The 18583-nt window shown below is 42.6% G+C and overlaps 2 protein-coding genes across 4 annotated transcripts; both read left to right on the forward strand.

The window, feature by feature from the left end:
* Positions 1-290: 290 nt before the first annotated feature.
* fgf10b (fibroblast growth factor 10b) lies at positions 291-6897 on the forward strand. Its single transcript, XM_030060584.1, has 3 exons — positions 291-750; positions 6242-6345; positions 6706-6897. The coding sequence occupies exons 1-3, from the start codon at positions 291-293 to the stop codon at positions 6895-6897; spliced, it is 756 nt and encodes a 251-aa protein (XP_029916444.1).
* A 3261-nt stretch (positions 6898-10158) lies between these two features.
* On the forward strand, positions 10159-18220 carry paip1 (poly(A) binding protein interacting protein 1). 3 transcript variants are annotated; one of them, XM_030060518.1, is made up of 12 exons: positions 10159-10353; positions 10444-10714; positions 11526-11674; positions 11943-12140; positions 12307-12419; positions 13303-13414; positions 13556-13681; positions 13798-13904; positions 14595-14712; positions 14802-14856; positions 15761-15839; positions 16657-18220. In XM_030060518.1, the coding sequence occupies exons 2-12, from the start codon at positions 10498-10500 to the stop codon at positions 16742-16744; spliced, it is 1362 nt and encodes a 453-aa protein (XP_029916378.1). In that variant the 5' UTR covers positions 10159-10353; positions 10444-10497; the 3' UTR covers positions 16745-18220. The 3 variants fall into 3 exon arrangements, with proteins under 3 accessions (XP_029916378.1, XP_029916377.1, XP_029916379.1); XM_030060517.1 differs by having other exon boundaries at positions 10159-10714; XM_030060519.1 differs by having other exon boundaries at positions 10161-10693.
* The last annotated feature ends 363 nt before the right edge of the window (positions 18221-18583 follow it).

Here is an 18583-nt window from a genome sequence, read left to right on the forward strand (position 1 = left end):
TTTATTTTCCAAGAAAGACTCGGTGGCCTGGACTAGATATCTGGCCATCAGCCTACAAGCAGCTGAAACACAGTGACTTGCTGAAAAGTAAGCGCACTGTCAAAAATAAGCCAATTGGAAATTTGAGGGTTTCATACAGGTGCTACATCAATTGTGCTGTGCAGGGGGAATATCTCACCCCGGCCCGGACCCTGGAGGGCTCCCCTCCCTGCCCTCCCAGCCTCCCCTCGCCCCCAGCAGCATGTCCCAGGCTCTGAGGCTGCCTCTAGTCCTCCACACAGCACACTACCATGATCAGATGGGCTGCTGGAGGGAGTAAGGCTGCCTCTGCCTCGTCCTGCTCCGGGGCCAGGTTAGGGGCTCACTCTGGCTCTGGGACAAGCTCCAGACTAAAGTCGTCCACACTGCCTTCCTCCCTGGCTTTGCCTCTCCTGTTTGCCCTGGTGGTCTTCTCCTTCTCCCTGCCCGGGGCGGTCTGCCATCAGTCCCGCAGAGACAGACAGAGGCTTTCCATCCCGCGAGCTCTCAGGGTCCCGCTGAATGTTTCTGAGACTGAGGTTGAGTTTAGGCCCGGGACCACTGGGGGTCCCCTAGGTCGGACTGGTGGGCCGCAAGGCAGGCATGTGCGCAGCTACAACCACCTACAAGGGGACATACGGAGGAGGAAGCTCTTCTCTTTCCAGAAGTTTTTCCTGAGGATTGATAAGAATGGAACAGTCAATGGGACCAAGAGCAAAGACGACCCCCTCAGTAAGTAACTCATATAATATAAAATAACACAGAAAAATAAAAGAATAACCAGTTTAAAAAAAAAAAAAAAAAGAGGATCTGGGACCCTCTGTTGTGGCTGCAAAAGATAAATGTGACCCCGACCACGGTTCATTTGAGCTGAGACATGTCAGACAGCTTGAACTTTTCAAATTGCCTGTGTAAAATCAAGTCTTTTAACTTTTCTTGTCACAACAGACTGTCTCGGAGTCTCTTTGGATTTTAAAACTTGTAGTCTCCATTACAAGAAGCACCTGTTGATTGCTGTAAGCAGGGACATTTCTGGTACCAAATAGCCTTCCTAAATTTTTTGGTTATTCCTAATTTGACAAATCAGGTATTGATTATTTAAAAAAAAAAAAAATGTCTCTCTCATCCCTCTTTCTAGCACAAGTTAGATAATACATGATATCAACATATATACACAGGTATTAACATGTAACAATTCTTTGCTTGGTTATATCACAGAATTTATAGAATAAACAATTATTTCCTTAATTTCCGGAGACCACCGGCCCGCAAATAGTGTGCCTATTGGTTGGTAGTTTAGATGAAGCATTCCTGATTAGAGTCATCTTTTTGTTTTAAACCAGACATCCTACTGATATCTCTCCTGTCCAAACATTCAGCACAATGATGGTAGCTCTCAGATGGCTTAAAAAGGAGCTGGGACAGATAACCCGGCCATTATCAGGCAGTCTTCACAGCCCAGGGTAAACAGCGCTGATAACAGCCACAGAAGAACAGGGGTGGGGGGTGGATATGGATGTCAGTCTCATTGATGCTTTCAGACTCTTTCTCCCTCTCTCTCCCTCTCTCTCTCTCTCTCTCTCCCACTCAGATAGCCCGCCTGCCAGCCAGTGTCAAGTAAATTACATGTCCTCAGTCACAGATCAGACATTTGTTTAAAACAGTTTGACGTGTTCTCTTCAAGAAACACGTCTTTAGAGTGATTACATGTTGTACGTTTCGGCATATCGGTCAGGAAAATGGCATTCTCATTAGTCTCCCATGCAGGCATTTCCACTGAGCTACGTGTGTGTGCCTATCAGCCAGCGGGCACTCACATGCTCCAGTGGGTGTGTGATCATATAGCAACCAACGACGACACATGTGCTCACTTATTGCTACCACACACACACATACAAAAATCCTCTCTCTCTCTCTCGCTCACTCTCCCGCTCTGTCTGTGTCCCCCAACCTCATATAGTGTGTGTATATGGAACCGTTTAATGCTCCTCTTGGGAGTGCTAAACCACACATTCAGTCAAAGTGACTCAGGGGAAATGGCAAGGGGAGGCAGAATGTCAAAGGAGATGTTTGTTTTGACAAGGTCATGACAGAAACAACTTTATTTACCGAGCGTATTACACTGTGATGTCTTTACTGCCATCTTCGTTACTAGTTTCTTTTAAGTTGTGAAACCGAAACAGCACAAGAAAGACTGGCGCGGTTCATCATAATAGTGGGGTGTGAATTCTCCCCGAGGTTTATGTAGGTTTGGAGGATGATTTAGCGATGCCGTTTTTATTGGCTCACAACTTATCCTCATTTTTAGGAGCATATTTACCTTCTCAAAGACGAACAAGCTTGCCTGGGTCTGTTTGCGTATCAGGGAGGGAGGTGATGGCAGGAGGAGAGAGAGGGGAGAGTCTAGAGGTACAAGTTCATGAATGACATGGCTGAACATCATTGTGGCCACATCAAAGGTGCGCGTCTTCAGTATCAATGGTGGTGCCATCAAAAAGCTGTGTCCTGAGGGGGTCTGGGGACACTGTGTGTGGATTATGTGCCCTGATATCAGGTTCACACGGTAAGGGATACTACACAAGAGCAGCTCCAGTGTCTGCTCTGGCCCCTGGGGCTAGACATGATCCCAGGGCTGAGGTCCTTTGTAGACCCTCGATGCTCCCTTGAAGTGACAAAATATCAAGTTATTTGGCGATGAGTGGAGGGCGGCTCGCCTCGTCCTGAGCCAGAAATTGCAAGGCAACAACACACTGCTCTGTAAACTTTTAGGATATAGGTATTTCTATATTTAATGTTCTCTATCTAAGATATGTGTGAGATGTGGAGTTGCTGGTTTTGGGTGCTGCCTGTGGCCCTGTGAGGACCCTGCTCACTGTCTGTTAAAGAGGCAGTATGCAGCCTCCCACAGATTTATGGGGATGCCAGCGCAAAACTGTCCCACATGGCTTTCCAACCCGCTGGGAGCTTGTGCTGAGGTTACAGAGAGAGAGAGCGAGCGAGAGAGAGAGATTATGTAAAAGTCAGCTAACTAGCTATCCACAGGGCCTAAGTACATAATTAAAACATCCATGATTCACAACTGAATTTGTGGAGTACATGTTTCTCTTTTTTAATTTATACACAACTAGCAGTTCTGGGTGACTGGTGAAATACGGCTAAATAAGACCCAGTGGAAGGCTTGGCGGTAAGAGAGTTTGGTTAATTACCCACGGCTGTGATGGTGTGAGAGGGTGAGCCTGTCAAGATTGTGCTTGTGTATATATGTGTGTGTGCTAGTGTGTCTATGTCTGTGTGTGTGTGCGTGCACGTGTGTGTGTGTGTGTGTGTATTATGTGTGTGTTTGTGTCAGCCCACCAGTTGTGTTTTTGCGCTGTAGGGGCCGGGCCATGTGTGCAAAATGCTTCTGGACGTGGCTCAAGTAGTGTGAATGTATATATGTATGTGTGTGTGTGTGTGTGCGTGTGTGTGTGTGTGTGTGTGTACGCGCATGTGTGTGCATGTGCATACATCTCCTTTAATCAGAGTCGTCAACTTTTGCGTGGGAAACAACAGATGGTGCTCTTATGGAGGTTTGAGGAGAGAGATGTATAGTTTTCATGGAGGTGGGAATAGGATGAATATCCCCTTTATGTAAATACACTCAGTGTGGTCCTTATCATGTGTTATTACTATATATCCTGATTTACGCCCCGCTCCTTCCACTTTTATAACAACGTGAATATGGCGCAACTCAAAATTTACATTCCACATTATCTGTCCAAATGCTGTTTTGCACTGCTTTTGAACATCTATTAAAAAGGAGTAAGCCATGTGTAACTAAGAATAACAATACAAGCTGCAAAGCACATGGTTTTTGGCATCCCACTGTGGAAAAACCACCTTTAATTCTCACTGGCATTGTGTGCCTCCATTCCACAACCAATGCACCATTTACTGTTGTAACTCCAAACAGAGCGTATCAAATAAGCCACACATTAGGAAAAAGCAACCAGCATGCAAAAGAAAAACTGCTGTTTCCCCACGTAAACAGCTGGACCAGCCTGGCTGGCCTCAGGCTATATCGTACATATGTGGTTTGTAGAAAACTACCTTCATGGAACGCACCGTTGTCACATTTGAGGCTGATTGTTGTAATCTGGAACATGCTAAATGAAGAGCATATTTTCTATTACAGCATTTTCCCATACTTCCAGTAAAAAGCTCATTATTGTCTGCTTGCGGGCACACACCGGCCAAGCCCAGGATTAAGCAGGGAAGGGTGAATGAATATTTTGTAGCTTCACAGCCAGGTTGAGAGTGTGCAAGTGCACATTCACCTGCTGCAATATTAACTGAGAGTGTGTGCGTGCATCGATGTGTAGTAGTAGTGTGTGTGTGTGTGTGTGTGTGTGCATGGTGTGTGTGCGCGTGTATATCCAACCTGTCTCGCCCCTGCCTCCGGTGGCTGACTTTGATCAGTGATCATTACAGCCTTTCTAATCCTCACTCCACCCCCAGTCTCACTGTCATGGCTCCTCTGTCCTCCTCTGTTCTCCCTCCTTTCATCCCTCCCATGTTTACAGACCAGCCAGAGACTGCCATAGATTGTCTTACATCCTCACTCCATACCCGACACCCGATCCCTTACAGAAACCAGCCCCTCTCAGATCTTCAATGGCCGTTGTGTCACAGTCCCCACTGCCGCCTTGCTGCTTCAGACCTCACTGCCCCGAGGTGCCACTGTTTGAACTAGAAACTGATACAGTCAAGACCTCACGGACGTGCAGAGAAGTCGCTGTATTTCTTAAGAGAGGGATTGTTCTTTGCGGACACACCTGCATCCTCCACTGTCCACGTAGCTGGCAGCTCCGGCGGGCCCCCCAGCCACAGCAGAGTGGGCTTGACAGTAAAGCCGGCTGCCACACAAACAGTCATCAGACGGAGGAGGGAAGGGACATCTGATCAAAGCACGTCATCATCTCCCTGCAGTTCACACCCCCGTGCTGCAGTGTGTGTGTCTATGTGTGTGTCTGTGTGTGTGTGAGTGCATGTGTATATATGTCTGTGCGTGCATACACATATGTGCGCTTATCAGGATAAAATAACGACACCACACAGGAAGTGGGGAAAGGAAGTCAGGGAGGGAGGCATGAAATCAAACATGCCATGGGAACCAGGGAGGTTCACAGCACACACACACACATGCACACATAGACAAAGACACACACACACACACTTACACACACACATGCATGCACAAGCACCAGATGAGACAAGTGGGTTCTCTGGTCAAAGGACACACTAGGAAGTTATATCTCTCTGACCTCTGATACTGAGACCACACAAATAACCATAGCTGTCTGCAGCAAAAGCATGCCCTTGTTACTGGGGTATAAATTAGCCCTTCTAATAGCCTTTGGGAAACCTGAATTATTTGCATTGGGACTTGGTAACCTACATACCAAACAGAACATAAACAGCTGGAGAATTTGTCTGGTATCCACCTATTAATTTTCAAGCTAAATGACCTGCACAGCTGGAATCTGTTACACAGGTGTAGGTTGTAAAGTAACTTTATAATATCACTGAGATGAAAAATGTGCACCAGGAATAATTGTGACATTACACAGATCTCCCACCCAGTGTGTTCGCTAATGTAAATGTCCTGAAAGGAGAACGCAATATGTTGCCAGTTAGTCAGCAGTGTCCATAAACATTACTGGATTTTAGCCAAGTCCATATCTAAAACTGGTGGTTGGCTTGTCACCGCTGGCTGCCAGTGTTAATTGTTCTGCACAATCTTATCTGGAGTGACTATGGGCCGAGAAAACATGTTATGCCCTTTACTTCCTCTGTCCTCTTCCTCTTTTGGATTTGATTCTGTCAAGATAGCACAAAATGAGAATTCCCACTTCTGTGAATTAGCACTTCATTCTAGGACTTTGTGTACATTGCATTTTACAGCTGTTCATCCCTGCTTATTGTGCAAACTTTTATTGGATTAATAGGCCTAGTTTATGTGTTTGCACTGATTTTTAATGCAGTGTTTTATGCATCATTGTGTTTCTTCAACTATTTTTTTTTTTTTTTTACTGTCAGTGTGCGTTTTATTGTTTTTATCATACAATACATGTCTGAACTCAACTGAGGCATTCAAAATGACATTCTTAAAACTGTTTACTAGCAGAAATGACGTGAGATTTCCAGTGATTATTCTGAATGCATTGCTTTTTCTGTGTTTTAGGTATTCTGGAAATCACTTCGGTGGACGTTGGAGTGGTGGCCATCAAAGGGCTGAGCAGTAACTACTATCTGGCTATCAGCAGGAAGGGAGAGCTGTATGGAGCGGTTAGTATCCGGGTCAGAGGTCAATCTGGACGCTCCAGAGAGAGAGAGATAGTGTTAGATTCTTGTGTCTTTATCAAAGAAGGCCTTATCTCTACTCCTGTGGCTTCTGGGTCAACTTTGGATCATAGCCAGGCCGGGGCACACACATGAAAAACTAGAAGCGAACGGCAATTCAACACACACACTAGTTTGTACGCACACAAAGCTACCAGTCAGTTTGCCATAAAGGTTAAAAAGTGTGAAATTAACACCACATTGTGTGTAACCACAATAGATTTGCATGGGAAAATGATCTATGTTATGACTAACCTCACATGTCAGGGGTTATAATACTGAAATATGATATCTGCTCCTTCACAGAGGGAGTTTGGCGTCGACTGCACCCTGAAGGAGCGGATCGAGGAGAACGGCTACAACACGTATGCATCAGCTAAGTGGAGGAACAAGAAGCGGCAGATGTTTGTGGGTCTGAATGTCCATGGGAGGCCACTGAGAGGGAAGAAAACCCGCAGGAAGAACACAGCCACCCACTTCTTACCAATCATGGTGTGAACTGGAAAACTGGATCTGGCCAGAGAGAGAGAGAGAAAGAGAGAGAGAGAAAGAAAGAGAGAGAGAGAATATTCAGCACTGGACAGAGAGTTTTTGAACACTGACAAACTGTAAAAGACAAAGAGAGACATTTCTCCTTTGGGAATAAGGCACTAACACTGTTCAGAAAACAAGTGGTCTCTGCTCCTGACTTTGATTGAGATCATGTTCTTTGTGTGGAAGATCGTATCTGTGTTTTCTGTGGCACAGGATGCAATATTTATCCTTTTGTCTGTGCCAAATGGTTTGTAACTGGACCAGAGTATGTGTGTGTAATATGGACAAAATGTAAGATACAGTCCAAGTTGATGAACTGTGGCGTCATAGCTATGTAGATGCAAAACTGTCTCAAGCTGTTATTTATAGTCCAGATTCTCATGTGAGAAACCAGATATTCTGTAACATAAAGGAGAGGGCCAGAAAATGGATAAGATGGAGAAAATAACTTGGTCAGCTTATCGTGAAACCATTAAACAATAGTGAATACAACACATTTAAAGCAAATGTTTGATACTTAACCACTGTGTTTTGACTGTATTGAAATGATTTATTTATTTTGTGAAATATTTAACTGGAGGGAAACACTTAAAAGGCAAGCATTCCTTTGCATTCTCTACTTTTTATAGGAACTCTATTATGTGAAAATAAAACTACCATTTTCTCCTCTGCAACACGGTCCTCTGACTTCCTCTGTGCACAGAACACCGATTTTTACCGCACCACAATAATGACAAACGACTTCAGGAGGAAGCCAAGTTTTCTCACGAGCCACAAGAAAACTCTGGTGACTGGTTCAGGTCACGGTGAGTCTATTCTTATCAGGCTCTCTGAGGTAGCAGGGGACAAAAGGCAACCATTAATGCCTAAACAGATATTCCATGTGGCAACCATTGCGCTAATGATTAAAGTTCCCAAACAAACGGGAAACATACAGACCGACCACATCAAAATGGGAGGGAGGTAACTTCCCTGGTATGGGCTGTAGATGCTGACATCATTTCCTACTATCACCCCATTACTGGGTAGCTGCAGCATTCCTGAGTGGCAGGAGTCTTTGCATATGGAAAGATAACCACTGGGCACCTGTTTAAATGCCAATGAAATACAGGCGATGTTGTTTTTTGGTCATGGCGGAGTCCTGCATGTGTTGGACACAAATGAGAGAGCGAGAGAGAGAGAGAGAGAGAGAGAGAGAGGGAGAGAGAGAGAGAGAGAGAGAGAGAGTATGAGAGTTGGGGGTGATGGGAGGGGGTAGAGGGGAGAGATCAGTGATATGACCTGTGTCTGACCACCCACTTCCTTCAGTAATCATCTACAAATGCACTAATCAATGACAGCTGCCTTGATGCCAGATCAAAAGACCACAGGGAGAACATTAACACCACAGGCTTCCGGGCCTCATGTTCTCTTATCCCGCCTCTCCCTGAGCATCTATCTCAGGGAGGGCATGAAGAATTGGGAGAGTGAGGAGAGAAGGTGAGAGGCTCCGGGCAGGGCCATGTCTTCATTCCCAAACACTCCCAAGCTGGCCTGAGACTCTGATTCCTGGTCATATGGAGCTAAAACACCGGAAGCTACTGTAAAATAGGATTCAGGAGATCAGAAAAGCACTTTGCTATACCATAAGCCGTGTACTCATATTGTCCCTTTAATGATGGTTTAGGGAATCGCCGTAACAAATGATTGATACTATGGAAAGCTGCAATGCATTACACCATGACAGATGGGGCTCATGGCAACATATTTCATGACTCGGGCTCTGCACCAAGCCTGGTATTGACTATTATGTGTTCTCTATGGTTGGTTGTGCAATACGGTGAGATTGAGGCTGCTGCACCTTTAAGGCCAGATTTGCAAAATTCTTGGAAGTTACCTAAGACCAAACAAACTTTTACCTCAACCATCATAAAACAAATGGAAGGTTAAATCGTTGAGAAAATAAAATTGACAATTGTGCTTGCAAGAATCCCACCTTTTGGGGTAAAATTTTCTTAAGAAGTAAAAGAATAGGAAAGTTGGGAGAACACTTTCCCCCCTTTGATTTGTCTTTAATTGCTCTATATGTAGCCTAAATCAACAGGGATATGCATAATGTCTACCAAGGAACATAATAGTAGCCTACTCCACAAGAGTGAAACTATAGGTTGCTGACCGTCTGTAAAAGTTGTGGTGCTGAGTATGGCCTGTATCCCCCCTAATGCCAAAGCTATTGTCATTTGTCATCCTTTGCATTCCCAAGACTTGTGAATGTTTGAACTTCCTCCAAGATACTGGTTCAGGGGAAAAAACGGCAATAACAGAAAATAGGTGCAGTAATCTTTTATCAAAGTGGGTCTCCGCATTTCTGGAACGGGAATTCTCTTTGGCATAATGTGATCCAGCTTTGGAAACAAGTGGAAAATGACTGGAGGCTAAAAACAACTAATGAATACTTACACCGAGAGGTCTGGTGCAACACACATGTTTGTAGTGGGCAGCTACTGAGTGAGCTGGGGGAGAGAGGCACTTCTGAGGGGTTCACCAGGTCCTGAATCTGGTCCGAGATACATGAGTGTGTGTGTTCTTGTGTGTGTGTGTGTGTGTGTGTGTGTGTGTGTGTACATGAAATGCATGACTGCCCTGCCCTTGTAATAAACATTTTAGAATTACAATGGACAGTAGGGGTGGGAGGAAAAAATCGATACAGCATAGTATCGCGATATTTTCTATGGCAATGTTGTATCGATACTGCATCGCCATGTATCGATGCAACATTTATTTGTCATAGTTTTTTATGACAGAGTTGGTCAGTCTGACTGCTTGACAATCATATTTTGTTGCAATAAAAGTGACTGAACTGAAATTAACATAACAAAAACTTTATAAAACATGTTGACAAAGTTTTCCTTATAATTTCAGTATTATAACCCCTGACATGGGAGGTTATATGTGTTATCACAATATTCAGCAAATTGCAACGTTTAAAATCCCATTACTATTGTATCGTGGCTCAAGTATCATGATAATATTGTATCTCCGGTGGTTTCCACCATCAGCGTGCAGGGATGTATCTATTAAACCAAATCACCTCACTCTCCATGCCATAGCAAAACATTATAATAACACGAGATTTAATATGAGTTTCTTAAAAATATAAATATTCTTAGGATTTGTTTTATTTGTTAGTGTGCTTGTGAGGTCCCACTCCCTGCCACTAGAGGTCGACAGCTCAACCTGGACTTTAAACACTAATATGACAACAGATTTGTTGTCAAAGGAAGTAGACCTTATTTTAAAAAAAAAAGAAAAAAGAAAAAAGAAAAAAAGAAAAAAGAAAAAAAAAAGAAAAAGAAAAAAAAGAAAAAGTTGTGTACACCGACAGCGGACGGTGTAGCGCTACATCCGACCAGGAAAACGTCAACATGAAAGAGAGATAGGGTGCGTTGTGCTGTGGTAAAACACCAGCCAGGCCCGCCGAGCACAGAGGGATTTGGTAACTTAACGTTGACAGGAGTCCTCCGTTTTCAGATGCTGCTGTCGGTCCTACGTTACCCCGACTGAGCGCCTGACAAACCAGCAGTCATGAACGAGAATTTCGACCGAGCTCCCGGGGCAGGGAGGATCCGCTCACATCCTGCCAGCCCCGGCCTCTCAGGAGCTGGAGATGGAGACAGCAGAGCCACAGTTTTCAACCAGAGGGAACCGCTGAGACAGCCGCGGACCTCACCGCCTTTAGCCGAGAACAGCATTAGCACGGCTAACGACTTAGCCGGCGGAGGTGGGACTCTGTCAACTAATGGTACCCTTAACGTTAGCTACTTTCACATTCGCTTCTCTATTTTGGGAATTAGCTTGTTGGTTTACTGTCTACTGGCAGCACTAGCATCACACAAACAGATGTTGGCCTTCATCCAGAATCACTAGTCAATTTCTTTAAATGTGTTCTTTCTCGCAGACATGCTGGCAATTTGCGCGTTTAACCTGGTGGTGCCTTAAATCTGTCATTTTGACGCTAACGTCATATGCTAACCTGCTAGACAGCGCTAGCTAACCTTAGTTAGCATTTTGGCCTTGCGACATGCACCTGTTGGATTGTTGGTTGGCGTGAGCCACTGCAGCATCTAAATAAAGCTCTCACTGAAAATGTCACACGGTTAGCTGGTTTGCCTGTCAGCCCAGTGACCCACTAGCTTGTTCTCTACAAACCTGAGATTATAGAGTTAACGCTGGCTAAGTAACGCTAGCTCGCTAACAGCAATGCAGTGCCTGGAGCAGAGGGGACAGAATTGAAATTGTCAGTCATTGCAAACTCGTCAGTTTCCATGTCAAGTGTGTTGCATGTGGACGGGACATAGTGAGTGTAGGGCGGAGGTGTCTGCAGTGGGGTGGTTCGCAGCCAGGTTAACCGGGTTCAGAGCCTTGTGACAGCAGCCCGCCTCTGTTGAGCTGTCCCCGGGGAAGACACTGATTCCCACCTGGGCTGAGGGGTGCTGTGCTGCAGCTGGCCCGTTTGTGCAAGGGGCAAGTCAAATGACATATTTCCAATTTGGGGATGGATGGTATCACACTCAATATTTCAAAAAGCACATTTGTGTTTCTCCTCTTTCCAGATGCTAGAAAACAGAGCAAACCCCAACAAAGTGCATACAGCAACAGTTCGTCTGCATCCAAAGTGTCTAATGTGGATTCCTTGGTCAAGTCATCAAAACTTTCAGCCAACGCTCCAGAGTTTGTCCCCTCTGGACTTACCAGTTATGAAGTAAGGAGACTTTCTCAGCCGTCATTGGTTTTGTTCAGACACAGCTACTGTTCTTTGTCCTTATTTTTAACCACATAAACCACATTATATGGTAGAGGCTCTCCCACACCTTCTGATGTGTCAGCTTGGAGTCAAAGCTGGGTTTGTGGTGAATGTGGTGGCTTTCAGAAAGATGAGAAAAAGATGGAAACTTATATAAATCTGATGTTTATAAAAATCTGTATTCATCTGGTTCCTCTTTCTCTGTTTTTATCACCACGTTCTTCAGGACCCCACTGTTTATGATGACGGTGAGAACTATTACAGTGAGATGACATTGGCAGATATGGTGGCGGACTTCCTTGGTCACCTTAGCTCCTCACCAGGTTCCTTTGAGTCGGACATTGAATACATAGCTAGCATGTTCAATTCCTGGGTTACTACTGAAGAGTTGCTGCAGGAACTGGTGGAGCTGATCTATACACAGGTTTGGAAACTTTCTGGACTGATTTTGCTTATTGTTTTTTTAAAAAATGTGATTAATTTGTGTTATAAAGCCTCCAAATATTCATATTTCTGACAGAATGTTTAACATGAAGTAGAAGGAGTAGAATAATGTACTCATTGAGTATTATATTTCATTTTCATTGCAGTCTACTGCCATTCCAAACTTCTCTTACACGGGTGCCAGGCTCTGTAACTACCTGTCACTTCACCTTACTATCAGCCCACCGAGTGGAAACTTCCGTCAGCTGCTCCTGAAAAGGTGAATTTTCTATCAGTTTTCACACTTGACCAGTTTTCTCCATATGTGTGTCAAAAGTAAACAGGACTGGGAGCAAAAATACTTTTGACAGTTGATAAATTGCATGTGAAATTCAAAGTCAAGGATCCAAAACGGATGAGAAGAAAATATTATTATTATTTTTTTGAGTATATAGCCTGCAGTAGTAAAAATTGTTGGCACCATACAGGCAGCAGCAGAGGAAAATGCTGACCCCATGCAAACTGCTGCACCAACAAAAAACAAAACAACCAATATGGTGCAAAAAAAAAAAAAAAAAAAAAAAATTAACAACCAAGGGGTGGAAAACACCACAAGTTTCCAGCACTAAGAGTGTAGTGTGGACTGTTTTGATTAAAAATAAAAAAAAAAAAACAACTCATAGTTGTAAAAGCTGTATGGTTATTTGCTAATGTACGTTCATAGTCCAGATTGCCCTTGAAAAGGACCAAAATCCTCCAGATCAAGGGGAAGGTGGTGTTTACAGTTTTACAGTCTTTCTGCCGTTTTCTAGACGAGCCTGCCTCTTTTTGCTCTTCACTTATGTTCTCTGTGCCTCCCTCCATCTCACCACCACAGTTTGCAACTCACGCCGTCAAATCTTATGTTTGTGTAACAGTAATTATTGTTGGTGTGTCCATTAGAGTTCAGTACGTGAAACAAAGCTACAAGGCAGATAATTTGAATCAAGAATTTTTAGAAATTGTATTATTTGAGTTCTTCGAGGAATTATTTCAGCCCTAAAGGTTTTTATTCAGGTTAATTTATGTGTTGCTTATCTGCATCACAAGTTTTTTTAATTTACCTTTTTCTCCACTTCCATATTGATCATTCACTTTTAATTATGTCACTGTGTCTGCTCTAGGTGTCGCACAGAGTTTGAGCAGAGGGATGTGGCAGTGCGAGGAGACCCAGACACTCAGAAGAGATTTCACTCGTTTGTGCTCTTCCTGGGAGAGCTCTACCTTAACCTGGAGGTAAGATGCCCCTCTCACTTGACTGGTTCTCTGTAAGACTGATTTCTTTTTTTTTTTTTTTTTTTTTAATTTTTTTAATTTAACATTTCTAGTGTGTCTGTCAGTCACTGGACGAGTTTCAGAACAGCTGTCTTTGTGCAGGTGAAAAGTGGAAAAGGGGCTCCGAATCGAGCAGACATCCTCCTTACTGCACTGAAAGACCTGTTGAATTGTCTTTTCTCCAGTCCTGTGGATGCAAACCTCATCTGTGCTGTCAAATTACTTAAGGTTACAAAAGCTTCTGCCTACAACACTTATAGTCACAGTTTACATGATACTTCTGGCTTGCCATTCAGTTTGACTGCTCAGCCTGGATAGGTGATGAGTGTGTTTTTGCTTTGCAGCTGACAGGCTCTGTCCTGGAGGATGCGTGGAAAGAGAAGGGAACATCAGACATGTCAGCACTGATCCAGAGAATAGAAAACATTGTTCTGGATGGCACCTGCAGCAGGTCTGTGATTGTCTATGTGATTGTGTCTTGTGAAACTGCTGAGTTGTTTTTGCTTGGAAGTTAAGTCCAACATCAAGCACGGTGCAGCTACTAGTTGTTACCTTAAGGTTTTACAGTCGCAGAGAGATGGATGTTGAGGAGTAATCATGTTATTAAGTATGGAAAAACATGACTGCACAATTTATAGTGTTGTAAACCTACTGCTATTTAATTTAAGGTGCTTGATGAGAGGAATAAACTTCAGTAAAATAATTTAATGACCTGTTTGACAATAACATTGCCCAGCTATCATCACTACATATCATGTGGCACACAAACCAAAACAGGTAGTTCAGGTAGTTAAAATCTTCCTAAAACATAGCTTTTAAATTAATTTTCGGTTTACCAGCTTGTTGAGGCAGTAAGGAGTAACTCCCACCCATGAGCCAATGATGGGAAACGCTTACATACATAAGGGCCAAAACAATTGAGTTTACTTATAAAATCAAATAAAAGAAATTTCATTTCAGGTTTTACCAACTGTTTTTAATGTAGCTATTTTCAGGGATTTTCCACCAAAGCAACTGTGGGCAGCATAACCACTGAATATCCGATACATAATAAATGGCCAGTTTTGGTCTGGTATACAGGTCTCACCCTAATAGGAACTCTGTGTATAATTTTTTGATAGGACTACTTGTTTGTCCTCAGGGATGTAAAACAGATGCTTCTTAAACTAGTGGAGCTGAGATCCAGTGACTGGGGCCGAGTCCACACTGCTGCTGCAGCCAGCAACGCCACGCCAGACAACGACCCCAACTACTTCATGGTGAGTGGGACGCGCTCCATGTTCTCCATTTAGTACATTTCTCTCATTATCATGATAGTGTTATGTATTCATTTATTTTCTCTTCTCAGAATGAGCCTACGTTCTACACAGCAGATGGCACTCCTTTTACTGCAGCAGACCCAGGTGAGTGATAATGCTGTGAAACATATTCAAGACATGGTGATTCCAGTGTCTAGTTAATAGAGAAGATACCCTACAGTGGCTCAAAGGTTTATGGAGTTGTAATTTTAGGGTGTATTTCTAGGATAGGTAGAAAAACAGTCATATATACAGTACGTATATCAATATTTGATTGGAAAGATGAACAAAAATGCCACATATTAACATATTTTAATATTTCAATTTTAATTTAAATTAAAATGTGTTTTTAATGTAGTTAAAATGTTTTTGAAAAGGAACCAGTGTGGGCACAAATAAAGTCTTGCATATGTACTTTATGTGTTGCTGGTGTTACACATGATGTCCTGGTGTGATCAGTGTATGATTGTTGTAGAAATGAGATCAAGAATTTGGTATGAAACCAGGTTACAATATGAGGAGCTTCATGCGCAAAACTTTTATACTGAAGATCAGGTTAAAATCCACTTGATGGTTTGACCAATTTCAAACTGTGGCATTTCCAAAGTATAGTTATTTTTTAACACTCAAATGAAGTGTGTCAGACTATTTTAATAACAGTCATATATTGATGGTGCACAAAAGAAAGGGGGCTGATAAAGGAAGAGTGGAAACTGTTGTCATCAATCTTTGAAGTTTCAAGAACCTTTAATTTTTAATGTGTTTTACATTTGTATGCACAGTATCTCCCCATATAGGCAGCATCTATTCGTTATGATTAGGAAATACACTTAGTCCTTGCTTGGATATTTTTCGTTAGGATTAGTCATACTTTCCTCTGTATCTGCTTGCCTGGCACTTTTGACTGACTTTGATCCAGTCTCAATTAAATGAATCTTATGACCAAAAAACGTTGCTTTAGATAGAAAACATTTTCAGACATGCATGTTTGCCTTTCATTCTTTTGCAGAGTATTCAGAGAAATACCAAGAGATCCTGGAGCGGGAGGACTATTTCCCTGACCTTTACGAAGAAAATGGAAACGACTCGTGAGTACACACACTAAACGTGTCATCAGAGTGATGAGTTGGGATAATTCTAGTAGTCTGTGTATATTGCAAAGGCATTCACCCCCCACTCCCACCCCCCATTTGTGGGCCTGGTTGTATAATGCTACTCTGCAGAGACAATTGGTAATGCCTTCAGGGTCACCAAGGTCACTTGCTAACTGATTCCATTGTCATGTGCTGGTTATGGCCAAATGAAATAAAACTTAAATACAAAGTTTTCATTCGTGGCCTAGATCTTCTCATTTCCTGGATGGAAAAGTAAATGCTAATCATTGCTACCACAGATTTTTTCCTCAATGAATTATCTGGCCTGTTCATCATACTGTCATGGTTTCATTTTGACCGCAACCTATAGAAATTAAACTCCCTGGCCTGACATCTCTGGTCATGTGACTGGATGGCAACTTTATGCAGGTCACATGACCACCGTGTCTGTGTGCGGGCATTGACCTGCGGGCCCCTCTGAGCCTGGTGGATGTGATTGACTGGCCCACAATGCAACAGGGGCAACCAGGGCCTTAGATTCAGATTAGTCAGCAGATGGGTGTGAAAGAGAGCTTAGCTTGCTCCTACTGTCCACTCACTCAGAACTGTGTGTTTCTGTCTCTATGCATGTGTTTTTGTGTCTTTGCAGCATTTCTCTGCATATAGCTTTCATAAAAAACGTATTTCTAGGTTATAAAAAGCATCAAAAGTGCAGTGTATCCCTACACAGCAACACATTTGTCTGATGGGTCTAGAAACAAGTGACAAAGTGGCATCAGTGGCTCAAAATCACTCTTTTTTGTGTTCACAGATGCTACTTTGAAGATGAGATGGAGCCTGAGATCGAAGAAGCTTATGAGAGTTTTTGTTTAGAATCAGAGAGGAAACGGCGACAATGACATGAAAGTGAGAGCTGTGAGAGACTGAACAGGCACATATTGTACCTTTCCTACTCAACTTGCCAGGATGTTTGTGATTGGGGGGGGGGAATCAAAGAAAACTAGCATTCGATAAATTAATGCTTTTTATTTTACTGCAAGCAATTTAACTGAAGAGCTGTGTATAGTTTACACTTTCTGACACTTTTAGTTTGTTTGTTTTTCCGGCGATCTTAGCAAAAAGTGGCATAGAATATGGGGGACAATCAGCAAGACAATATTCTCAGTGTTGAAGTATTCAGACTTTTTTCTGACTTGAAGTTCTTTTTGTTGTTTTTAATTCTTTCAGAAACACTTGTTTCCTTCACTCTTAAACCTATTGCCACGAGGGAAGCTGTGTGCTGTGCAGTTTGAGAGGTTTTTTTTTCTGAATATATGAGAGATATGAGATAATATAAGTTTTATCAATTGTGTGCATAATTTAATACTAACTTTTGCTTTTATTTCCGAAGCAAAAATAACTTAGGGCCAGATGATTACATCAGGGGGTCATTACAAGGGACACCGGTACAAAATGTTGGAGATGGAAAATCTTTGTATCAGATGCACTATAGATGGAAGAGCAGCTTGTTTTCCTTGATTTAGTGCATATACAGCTAGATTTTATCTCCAGTGGTGTGAATTTGTCTCTTTTTTTGGTTGCCAATATTCAGCCCCATGTTCAAGGCTTTTTGTTCATTGTAAATCTGGCTGTAGTTCGCTTAAGTGGTCAAGACCCCTATAAAAGGCTATGCATTTTGAATGGCTGTTAAAAGAACTAACAAAAACACATTCAGTTAACAAACTGTCCAGTAAATATAGGCAAACCCTTATTTGCTCTTCCTTTTGGGGGTTCGCATTAACATTTTGAGACAAGTTATTTTATTTGGTAGGACATGTTTGACAATTCTGAGAACTGCATCTGAATCCAATTTGTCTCCTGAATGTAGCTTTAAATATCTGCCCACGTTGCAGTTTTATAAACGGTCAGTGTGACATACTCTACTGCGATGAGGATTGATTTTAACTCCAGACTTTGACTGTTTACCAGCAATTTATGGAACCCATTAAAAGGAATGTTGTTTTGTAGTTTGTAAATATTATTTATAGTATTGTTTGCCTGCAATAAATTCTTTCTAATGTGATATTTGTGTTGGAGCCTTTTGAACTTTTTCATAAGTGCAGGAGTACAGTGTACAGTGAGCTACTTGGCAGGGCCAGACTAAGGTTTTGTCTCCAGACACATTGTGGCACAATCCCGGTGAGTACAGAATTACATTAAGTAGTCATTTTGATTTTATTCCCATAGTCTTATTAGGCAATGCCAGCCTTTTCAGATTTCAGTGCCAAAGCCATTAAGCAAGCAACCACTTAAGCTATATTATCCTGTCTTTTTGGGAGCGAATGAGAACATCTGCATTACTCTATATACTGTTGAATAAAACTGAACTAATGTGACTCAGTTCTTGCTTAACCTGCTTAACCTGTGTGCATTTTATTGTCAAAGCGAAACCACTGAAACAGCTGACATCCCTTGTCAATACATTTGATTGATGCCATTGAAGAGCATCCTTTTTAATCACTGAAACTGACCGAGGAGCACAAGGAGGGCCCACACCAGTGCTGTGTCCCCTGAATCATTCTATAAGTGATGGGGGAAAAACAAGAACAGAAGCATCTACATGTTACAAGCAGGGCTGCCCTTCACCTTCAGAGAAGCTACAGTCCTCCTTGGAGAGCTGTCATACACACCCTGACGACCATGGAGCATGTTAAACTTCATCTTGGTGATAATGAAACTAATATAGGAACATTGGCATT

This window comes from Myripristis murdjan, chromosome 9 (assembly GCF_902150065.1).
Source record: "Myripristis murdjan chromosome 9, fMyrMur1.1, whole genome shotgun sequence".
NCBI lineage: Eukaryota > Metazoa > Chordata > Actinopteri > Holocentriformes > Holocentridae > Myripristis > Myripristis murdjan.

Coding starts and splice junctions, on each gene's coding strand:
- paip1 (XM_030060517.1), top strand. CDS start 10,498: ATGAACGAGAATTTCGACCGAGCTCCCGGGGCAGGGAGGATCCGCTCA. Junction 12,420..13,302: donor CGTCAGCTGCTCCTGAAAAG/GTGAATTTTCTA, acceptor TGTCTGCTCTAG/GTGTCGCACAGAGTTTGAGC. Junction 14,857..15,760: donor TTTTACTGCAGCAGACCCAG/GTGAGTGATAAT, acceptor ATTCTTTTGCAG/AGTATTCAGAGAAATACCAA.
- fgf10b (XM_030060584.1), top strand. CDS start 291: ATGATCAGATGGGCTGCTGGAGGGAGTAAGGCTGCCTCTGCCTCGTCC. Junction 751..6,241: donor GAGCAAAGACGACCCCCTCA/GTAAGTAACTCA, acceptor TCTGTGTTTTAG/GTATTCTGGAAATCACTTCG. Junction 6,346..6,705: donor AGGGAGAGCTGTATGGAGCG/GTTAGTATCCGG, acceptor GCTCCTTCACAG/AGGGAGTTTGGCGTCGACTG.